The 11,134-nt window shown below is 35.3% G+C and overlaps 1 protein-coding gene across 2 annotated transcripts in view; it reads left to right on the top strand.

The window, feature by feature from the left end:
- The first annotated feature begins 1,093 nt into the window (after positions 1 to 1,093).
- Positions 1,094 to 11,134, top strand: part of LOC123554413 (uncharacterized) — a 133,241-nt gene continuing 123,200 nt past the window's right edge. The window contains exons 1-4 of one of the 2 annotated variants that reach the window (XM_045344542.2): positions 1,094 to 1,279; positions 5,505 to 5,649; positions 7,136 to 7,180; positions 10,889 to 11,005. In XM_045344542.2, coding sequence (XP_045200477.2) covers positions 5,536 to 5,649; positions 7,136 to 7,180; positions 10,889 to 11,005 — 276 coding nt within the window. In that variant the 5' untranslated portion in view covers positions 1,094 to 1,279; positions 5,505 to 5,535. The remainder of the gene's footprint in view (positions 1,280 to 5,504; positions 5,650 to 7,135; positions 7,181 to 10,888; positions 11,006 to 11,134) is intronic. The other variant, XM_045344541.2, reaches the window with a different exon arrangement.

Genomic DNA, 11,134 nt, shown 5'->3' with positions numbered 1-11,134 from the left:
CTTTCCGATCAGCGCGGTTTATGTCATGATACGTATTTTGTATATAATTCATTTAAAATTCGAGTATTGATATATCTTTTATTTTAAATTATTTTCTTTTTTATTTGTTAACAGAAATATGAAGTAATATTTAAATAATTTCCAATAATAAACATATAGCAAGCCCTTTCCGATCATGTTAAGCCCTTTCCGATCAGCGCGGTTTATGTCATGATCCGTATATTGTCCATAATTCATTTAAAAATCGAATATTGTTTTTTTTTTATTTTAAATAATTTCTTTTTTCATTTGTTAAATGAAATGTGAAGAAATAATAAAATAAGTTCCAATAATAAACATGTGACAGGCCCTTTCCGATCATGTTAAGCCCTTTCCGATCAGCGCGGTTTATGCCATGACTAGTATTTTGTCTATAATTCATTTAAAAATAACAAATTGATAACTTTTTTTTCTTAATTTATTTTCTTTTATTATGTCATAATGAAATATGAAGAAATAATTCAATAAATAAATTCCAATAATAAACATATGACAGGCCCTTTCCGATCATGTTAAGTCCTTTTTGCGAAAAGGCCCTTTCCGGTATCTAGTCATAGCGCAAAAGGCATACAGACACTAAATAGAAAAATTGCGCGAAAAAAATGGTAGTCGCATAATGGCGGATACAAATAGTCCTCAGTTTTTTCGCTGTGTAGAGCTATTTTCCTTATTTTCTTTGCATTTTTTTTGGTAAAATCACATGACAGATCTATGCTTGACATGAAGATAGCATTTTGATCATGAAATAACACCATGACAAAATTTTTCATGGAAACTTAGATCATACACCACCAGTATAATTTGGGGTCTCATTTTTTAGCTGATTTTACAGTTTGTGTGTTTGACTGAAATTATTTTTCTTGCATCAAACATGACCCCCACTTTTCTTTTGATTTTTAGTTAGCACTGACAATATTCTTCAAGAAAATGTAAGTTACAGAAATTTAAAATGGGTCCTGATGTGTGCTGCGGTCATTGGAAATAGGTCAATTTTATATAGAATAAAGAACAACAACTATTTAGTGTGTTATAACCAAAATAACTGCTACATAAAATTCGAATGTCGTGATAATTACAATTGTAAATATTTTGGAACTATGTCAACAGTCAAAATTACAAAATTTGCATCTGATATGATATATATCCAAATAACTGCGTTATAATTATAAAATTTGCAGAGTTTCTAAGGTCACACCGAGCGTTTTACACTTACAAATTACGGTTTTATGGTTTGTTGTTGGTAAGTGTACTAATATTCGGATATATATTATCCGGATAAAGATAATCTGTAAATATACCACTTTCCTAGACCTGAAAATTCTATAATAGAATTTAATAAATAGAGCGAACTGAGTATTAAATATTTGTTCTAATCTTGAACTAGTTTTAGCTTAAATGTAATAGTTAAAACCTGACAGAACAAGACTTATCGTAGTTTGATATGTTTTCGATACGTACATGTTTTCGATACTTTAACCTTTATGCGCATGTTTTTTTAACCGGAAGTTGAATGACGTCATTGTTTGTTTACACTACGCACCGCACTCGTCCTCTTTCTGCACTGTCAGTTGTAAATATCAGGTCTGCATTCAAGCGCACAGGGATCTACCCTTTTAATCCAGATGTCATTTTGGATACTCAGCTTGCACCTTCCAAGGCATACTTAGCTCCTGAACCTGAAACTGACATACAGGAAGCACGCAGCAATGCTACTACTGCTCCTCAACCTGCTGAATTCTTTAAAACAGCTGAAAAGTTTATAACAGATAAACAGACATTTGAACATAAACAGCAGAACAAAACAATCAGCAGAATTGTATCTGGAAAATCCATTACATCTCCAACTGTGCAAGAGCAAATCATTACCCACAAAGCTGAAACAAAATCAAAACCATCAAGCAAGAGTGGGAATGTGAAAAAAGTTAGTACACCTTCATCCACTAGCAGTAAACGACAGCGTGTACATAGCCCACAGCCAGGTCCCTCAAGACAAACAGCTATTAAAGCAGTGTCTGCTGAATCTGATTACTCTTCAGGAGATGAGATAACTGATGATGAGAAATGTTGTGCTTGTCATTTGTTTCAGCCAAAAGAGCTTCAAAACTGTGTCTCAGTTGTATTTACAAAATGGGCTCAGTGCGACTATCCAGCATGTGGACACTGGACACACCTCAAGTATTGTTGCAAACAGTCTGTTGTCAGACTACATGATGAGTTCTTCTGCCCATGTCATGACAATACTAACACAGAAGAGTGAGCTATATATGTATGTTATCACTGTTCAAGGGTTTCATGTGTTCATGATTTTAAAGTTGGTAATTAATTTTGGGCCATAACTCTACATAGTTACTCTTCCTGGTGGAGGAAGTGAAGGTATCGAAAACATGTCAACATTGCAAATGGCGACCTAATTTGACAGGTGTTATAAAACTGTTTATTGTAATACAACTGGTTGTTTAAATTTTTGTTTTTGCAGCACTGCTTATGTGATAATAGTCATATTAAAAGGTAATGTACTTGATTCTGTCTTACGCTAGTTTCTCTTTGCAAAAAAATGACTCGAACTCTTAGCGTATCGAAAACTAGTCAAACCAGGATACTGTTCTTGTGTTAGTCACCTTACACAGTTATAGGCTTATTCTGTTTTACAAGGTAGTTCAGAATTTTGTGCATATAGGTCTCAATCAGTACTTAACACCTAATCAAAACAACTGAAACTACCGCCACTTGCTGCCTTATCAGACATCCATCTGCTATCATTTTGTTTCGTCTAAACTTACTTATATGGCTGTGTTGTCACTCCAGTATATACTGTACATTTTCTTCTCTAGTATGTACTTTTTAAAGTCTCTCTTATACAGTTATATTATTGAAATAAATTTATATATTTTCAAAAGCACTAGCCTCCAGATATCACAACAACAAAAGAAAGAAATAAACTAGGTATCAGGAAATTTAATGGAAGTGTCTAGGGGTACGGATCCGTATCTCTAGAATCTGATTCTAGAGGTACGGATCCGTACCTCTAGACAAGCCTGTTAGGGGTTTTCTAGGGGTACGGACCTCCGTTTTTCTAGAGATTAAGGGTCATTTACATTTCAAATTTTGTTGAAAATGAAATAACAAATAACATTTCATCAGAATTCACCTTAGACTTGGATCTAAATGGTTTACAGATAACAACATTCATCCGATTTGTTACATTTTCTTTCGGAACGTAAATAACCGAGGAACACCAAATAAATCACGAAGTTTCGAACTGGCAGAAAAAAAAAGATATAAAGATTAAACAAAATAATTTTAAGTATGTTGGGGGAAAACTATTTTTAATTGATAATTAGCCCTTAGTGTATTTATATTTTTCACACATTTGGTAGCCGTTACGAGATACATGGGACGTTTTTACAAACAGTTTCTTTTACTTAATGTCGCTTAATTGATTATTAAAGTTCCGTGCCGATTATCATTGTACAACAATGTACATTGTTAAATAACAAAATAGATTGGTGCATATTATTATGCCTAATTTATTTATTTGCCGAATTTCAAATAGAATTCATTTAAGGGATAGATTCATTCATTAATCTAGCTGTTATCAACAGTTTATTTGACAACAAACTAACTCCTATCGGCACAGAACAGTGTATTCATTTGGAGTTCCTCGGTTATTTAGGTTTTGAAAGAGAAGGTAAACAATCGGACGAACGCTGGTATCTGTAAACCAATTAGATCCAAGTTTTAAGTGAAGACTGGTTAAGACTTTGTTGTTATTTCATTATCAACAAAATTTCAGATGTAAATGACCCTTAATCTCTAGAAAAACGGAGGTCCGTACCCCTAGAAAACCCCTAACAGGCTTTTCTAGAGGTACGGATCCGTACCTCTAGAATCAGATTCTAGAGGTACGGATCCGTACCCCTAGACACTTCCAAATTTAATTGGGTTAACATTATTGGAGGACCTGACATGGTCAACTCATATTAACAAAACAACTAAGAAAGCAAATTCTACTTTGGCTCTTCTTAGACAAAATTTGAAAAACTGTCAGATGCAGTGTAGAAAGACAGCATATCTAGCACTGGTTAGGTCTTGTTTGGATTATGGCGCGATCATTTGGGATCCTTACTTAAAATGTGATATTCTGAAACTAGAAAAAATTCAGCATCGGGCAGGTTCTTTCATTAGTGGAGATTATAGATCTAGAGAGGATGGTTGTGTTACTAATATATTAAAATCCCTTGAATTAATTACCAACACTTCAGGATCGCCACACAGCAAGCAGATTTATTTTCCTGTTTAAAGTGGCCAAGGGTTTGGTTCCTGCCATTCCATAATCGGATTTTCTCCAACCTGTTCGTGTAAAGAGGCAAATTAAACCTAGGGAAATAAAGGACTACGTGTCATCTGATCTAATTGACAATCATGCAGTGTATCACGTGTATCATGACAGAGGTTTTAAAGTAAAAAAATGTAGAACTGTTCAACTAAGGAACTCTTTCTTAGTAAAGACCATAGTGGAGTGGAACCATCTGGACAGTAGTGTTGTTCGTGCAGAGACAGTTGAGGGCTTTAAGGCAGCCCTTCATTTTGACTAATATTTCTTAAGAATGCTTTGAAACTTAATTAAAAAACCCCAAAAAACTGACATACTAAATGCTATGGAAGCACATGGAATTTGTTGTTTTTACTAACTTTTACAATGAATATCGAAAAGCTTGAAGTTAACATGCACAGGTTGTGGGGACTTTCATGTTCAATTTTTTTTTCTTGGGTTATGCCCCTTGTTTTGACTTCACAGTATTACAACTACGTTATAACGGTTAAACCTTACACAAATCTACTGAAGAATTCCATCAAATGTAAATGTAACTTTGTGTACATCATCAGCATAAAGTGGACATGTGTATATTGTCAGTAGTTTTACGTCTGATTATGTTTTTAGAATAAGCCCCCTTTTGTATTTTATATCTGTTTCTATCAAGCATTTTCAGAACATATGTTTCATTAATATTGACATTGATCATTCTTGTTAGCAAGCAGTTTGCTTTGTTGAAAATGAACAATTGTTATAAAAAGCCTAAAAAAATAAGGTACATGTTTACTTCGTCACAAATTGCTATAGATATAAGTTGTCCAATTCACTTAAGACCCAACTTAAGAGTCAACTTAAGTACCATTTGAAAATCAGTTTATGGTGAGCAAATGTATTACAATGGCAATGTTACTATCTGTCTGAAGTTGAAATATGATATTAAAACATCAGATATGTTTAGTAATTTCTAGCAAAAAATGGAGCGCACAACCCTGCCTTAGTTACTTGTTCATGCAGTTGTTTTTATTCATTTGACTTTTTTCATGTGACACGGGTTTTTAATAGTCAAACATTACTGTTCTAATGACTGGTTTTGTTTAAGTTAATGGTTGAAGAAGTAACTACATAAATTCTTTTAAAACTATGATTTCAGTGTTATAGGTTGTTAAAAGTTCGAATTGAAGATGGAAGCGGGAGATTTTCCACACCTTGACACTGAAACAGACACAACCCTCAAAGACCTTGATTTTGATCAGATAAGACAAGAAAGATTTGACAGAAACAGACATTTCTTGGAGGTAATTCAGAGTATTCCCACCGATAATAGATCAGTAAAAGACACAAGTATGCCCAGATTTCAACTACACAAGAAATTGCTAACTTTTGTATGCGCAGGTATTTTGATAAGTGGTTTATGTTGGTTTTGAATAGTTGCATGTTTGGAAATTATAATCTGGGGCAGTGCTAAGTAAAATCTTGCTGGGAAGTAGGCCTACACTGGTTTTAAATATTTAGGATTGATTGAAGGTTCTATGAGTAAGTGGTGTTCACTCAGTGAAATATATTTCAATCTTTTACTGAAAACAAACAAATTTTCTTTTTATTTTATGATTTCCAGTGGTTTTAACCAAATTATATCCATTTTACCCGTGCAACATCACATGCATTGTATCATGGCGTTACAGTATCGTGATGTCCGAATATCTATGTTGAAATAGTTGTATGACTGTTCCAGATTTCATTCACATTTTATTATGGTGGAGTGTAAATCATTCTGTTAGTGTAGATATTACATCTTTGTCTTTATTGAAGTATACTTTGCAAAAAATTCCCGATTATTTATAATTCATATTCTTTTGCAATCAGGTGTAGTTCCACAATAGTGAATATATGGCTGCTATATTGCAGTATTATACCAGGGCACTCGTTTTTGGGGCCGAATATGGGTACCATTCCCCTCCTAAAATAATATGTTTTTTTTCCCCTTCTCAGAAAAAATTCCCCTGATGATAGGTTGTTTGACACAAATAGATATGATTCTTTTTTTTAGTATTATATAGTGCCTCTAAGGAAGATTACTGTTGCAATATAGTCATATCAGTTAGAAATGATTGAAAACAGTATTAATAAGTGTGAAAAGTAGTTACATATATACATGTCTTAAACTTCCCCTTTTCATCTTAAAATGTTGAAAAATTCCCCTTCCTGAGGGTATGGGTACCTGTCCCCAAAAGTTGTCTAGTGCCCTGTATACAGAAAAGCATAAGGTAATTAAGTATCTCTATATGGCATACAAACACATTTAAAAGTCATTGCATAGTAACAAATCTCTGTGAAATCTTTTATTTTTGTTGGTGGATTAATTTTCTTGGATTTCATGATTATGTCGATCCACAAAATCAAAGTCCAACTAAAAAAGAAAATTCCTATTTATTTCATCGGGAAAATTTGAAGTCCTTATATTCCTATCCTCATGAAATAACCATTTTGTCAAAAACCTCAAAGTTTTATGCCCAAGAAATCAATGCTATAGGAACAAGTCTTAAATAGATGTTGTTTCTGTAATGACCAGTAAGATGGAATATTGTTATTAAATGGTCTGTTATATTGTTTCTACTTCAGACAGCTGGTTTTGTTTCTTTAAATAAGGGACGCTCATAGTTTTTTCATTGCAAAGAAGTCCACCTACCGGTAATTGCTCTGAGTTTTGTATTAAGTGTTAATAAATGAGATACATAGATTAAATCAGTAAACTGGTTAAAATTTTCTCTTTTTTTTTTTCAGAGTGTAAATCCTACATTTGCTGCAAAGGTGTTTCCTGGTCATGAGGTAATTTTATTATAGCTATTTACAATGCTATCCTGAATTTGAATGGTTAAACTACACAATATGCCATCACCTCAGCACAAGTTGTATAACTGCATTGACAAAGAAGCACCTATTCATTTTTTAGCTCACCAGAGCACAAAGTGCTTAAGGTGAGCTATTGTGACCGGTCATTGTCTGGAGTGCGGCGTCCGTCAACATTTGCCTTGTGAACACTCTAGAGGCCACATTTGTGGCCCAATCTTTATGAAAATGAAACTTGGTCAGAATGTCTTGATGATCGCTAGGTCAAGTTCGAAACTGGGTCATGTTGGTTTAAAAACTAGGTCAGTAGGCCAGATCAAAGGAAAAGCTTGTGAACACTCTAGAGGCCACATTTGTGACCCAATCTTTATGAAACATTGTCAGAATGTTTGTCTTGATGATCTCTAGGTCAAGTTTTAATCTGGGTCATTTAGGATCAAAAACAAGGTCACATGATCAAATTAAAGGAAAAGTTTGTGAAGACTCTTAAGGCTACAGTTGTGACTAAATCTTTATGAAACTTGGTCAGAATGTTTGTCTTGATGATCTCTAGGTTTAAATTCAAAACTGGCTCATGTGGAGTAAAAGACTAGGTCAGTAGGCCAGATCAACTCTGGTGAGCGATATATAGGGCCATCATGGCCCTCCTGTTTCATGGTTGATCATATAGTTTATTTTGCAGTCAAACTTGCTAGAGAGCCCATGTCTATTTAAATACCCCTTTTTAGCTCACCTGTCACAAAGTGACAAGGTGAGCTTTTGTGATTGCGCGGCGTCCGTCGTCCGTGCGTGCGTGCGTGCGTGCGTCCGTAAACTTTTGCTTGTGACCACTCTAGAGGTTACATTTTTTGTGGGATCTTTATGAAAGTTGGTCAGAATGTTTATCTTGATGATATCTAGGTCAAGTTCGAAACTGGGTCACGTGCATTCAAAAACTAGGTCAGTAGGTCTAAAAATAGAAAAACCTTGTGACCTCTCTAGAGGCCTTATATTTCACAAGATCTTCATGAAAATTGGTCAGAATGTTCACCTTGATGATAGCTAGGTCAAGTTCGAAACTGGGTCACGTGCCATCAAAAACTAGGTCAGTAGGTCTAAAAATAGAAAAACCTTGTGACCTCTCTAGAGGCCATATATTTCACAAGATCTTCATGAAAATTGGTCAGAACGTTCACCTTGATGATATCTAGGTCAAGTTCGAAACTGGGTCACGTGCCATCAAAAACTAGGTCAGTAGGTCAAATAATAGAAAACCCTTGTGACCTCTCTAAAGGCCATATTTTTCATGGGATCTGTATGAAAGTTGGCCTGAATGTTCATCTTGATGATATCTAGATCAAGTTCGAAACTGGGTCACGTGCGGTCAAAAACTAGGTCAGTAGGTCTAAAAATAGAAAAACCTTGTGACCTCTCTAGAGACCATATATTTCATGAGATCTTCATGAAAATTGGTCAGAATGTTCACTTTGATGATATCTAGGTCAAGTTCGAAAGTGGGTCACTTGCCATCAAAAACTAGGTCAGTAGGTCAAATAATAGAAAAACCTTGTGACCTCTCTAGAGGCCATATTTTTCATGGGATCTGTATGAAAGTTGGTCTGAATGTTCATCTTGATGATATCTAGATCAAGTTCGAAAGTGGGTCACATGCCGTCAAAAACTAGGTCAGTAGGTCAAATAATGAAAAACCTTGTGACCTCTCTAAAGGCCATATTTTTCATGGGATCTGTATGAAAGTTGGTCTGAATGTTCATCTTGATGATATCTAGGTCAAGTTTGAAACAGGGTCATGTGCGGTCAAAAACTAGGTCAGTAGGTCTAAAAATAGAAAAACCTTGTGACCTCTCTAGAGGCCATACCCTTGAATGGATCTTCATGAAAATTGGTCAGAATGTTCACCTTGATGATATCTAGGTCAAGTTTGAAAGTGGGTCACGTGCCTTAAAAAACTGGGTCAGTAGGTCAAATAATGAAAAAAACCTTGTGACCTCTCTAGAGGCCATACTTTTCATGGGATCTGTATGAAAGTTGGTTTGAATGTTCACCTTGATGATATCTAGGTCAGTTTCGGAACTGGGTCACGTGCGGTCAAAAACTAGGCCAGTAGGTATAAAAATAGAAAACCTTGTGACCTCTCTAGAGGCCATATTTTTCATGAGATCTTCATGAAAATTAGTGAGAATGTTCACCTTGATGATATCTAGGCAAAGTTCAAAACAGGGTCACGTACCTTCGAAAACTAGGTCAATTGGTCAAATAATAGAAAAACCTTGTGATCTCTCTAGAGACCATATTTTTCAATGGATCTTCATGAAAATTGGTCAGAATTTTTATCTTGATAATATCTAGGTCAAGTTCAAAACTGGGTCACATGAGCTCAAAAACTAGGTCACTATGTCAAATAATAGAAAAAACGACGTCATACTCAAAACTGGGTCATGTGGGAAGAGGTGAGCGATTCAGGACCATCATGGTCCTCTTGTTAAATTATGGTAAAGGAACAAACATTTTTGCCTGCCAGACAGGCCTTTTGCAATGCTTTTGCTGGTGCTGGAAAATCTCATCTTACACCCCTGGGTGTAAGATGACTCTTGTGCTGTAATTTAGGAATTATGTCAACCCTATAGGTGGGGGAGACATATTGTTTTTTGCCTTTGCCGTCTGTCCATCCGCATTATGCTTGTCCAGCTTTCACAGGTCAAACTGCTGGCCTGATGTCGATGAAACTTCACAGGAGTGATCAGTACCAAGCCTAGTTGTGCATATCACCAACACATTCCGCTTCACTGCACAAATAGCCGCCATAGCTAAAGATAGAAAAATCATGTCCGGCATTCACAGGTCAAACTGCTGCCTGGAATTTCGACAAAACTTCACAGGAGTGATCAGTACCAAGCCTAGTTGTGAATGTCACTGGCACGTTCTGCTACGCTGCATAAAATGGCCACCAGAATTAAAAATAGAAAAATCTTGTCCGGCTTTCACAGGTCAAACTGAAGGACAGATTTCGACGAAACTTCACAGGAGTGATCAGTACCAAGCATAGTTGTGCATATCGCCAACACGTTCCGCTTTGCTACACAAAATGGCCGCCAGAGCTAAAAGTATACATAGCGGGGAGACATACGTTTTTGTGACAAAAAGACCTTCTAGTTGATGTGTAAATTCACATGCTGCTATTATAAAATAATGCTTTCAAGAAATTTTAAAAGTAATTGTTTTATTTATTTCTTTTATTATTTGAAGAATACAATATGCAAAAGAAAGAATGTGTCACTGCTACAAGGTTTGAATGGAATTATCTGTCTTTCAGCATGTTCAGGTAACTGTTTTTGTGGTAACATGGCAGATGGCTAGAGTATGGTTACTGCCTGAACAGTTACTCTCAAGCCAGATATTTCGATCCACACCTTCAAGCAGTGATAGATTCTTATAATGCATTAAGATACCAGTTTTGTTGAGAAGTCACCTTATGACCTATAATTTTGTTGGTTTGATGTTAAACCAAACAAATGAAAGTTTTGTTTAGGGACTACATTTTGCCCATTCCTTAGTTTATCTGTTAATGCAAGTTGTACTGTTTTGTAATAATTAGAATTATGACATAACCCTTAAAGTCTAGTGAACATAGTTCTACACTATCACCTTCAGATTCATTTATAAAGGGAGATAACTTCATTTTTTTAGCATGAAGGGAAGCATCTCAGTGCTAGAGAACAAGCAGCTGTCACCATTCAGAGATTCTGGAGAGGTTTTAAGGGGAGAGAAGCATATGTCTCTGCATTGTGGGAAAAGTTTGAAAAGGTATGTATGTGTAAAATTTACATTTGAGGTTCAGTGAAACAGCCTTAAAGGGGAAAGCCATCAATTTTTAAAAATGTTGCCACACTGATAAAATATCAAAAAAGTACTGCTTTAAAGTTCAGAAGTTAT

Source organism: Mercenaria mercenaria, chromosome 7 (assembly GCF_021730395.1).
Source record: "Mercenaria mercenaria strain notata chromosome 7, MADL_Memer_1, whole genome shotgun sequence".
NCBI classification, from domain to species: Eukaryota; Metazoa; Mollusca; class Bivalvia; order Venerida; family Veneridae; genus Mercenaria; species Mercenaria mercenaria.
The sequence above is the reverse complement of the archived record's forward strand: the minus strand, read 5'-3'. Positions and strand labels throughout refer to the sequence as shown.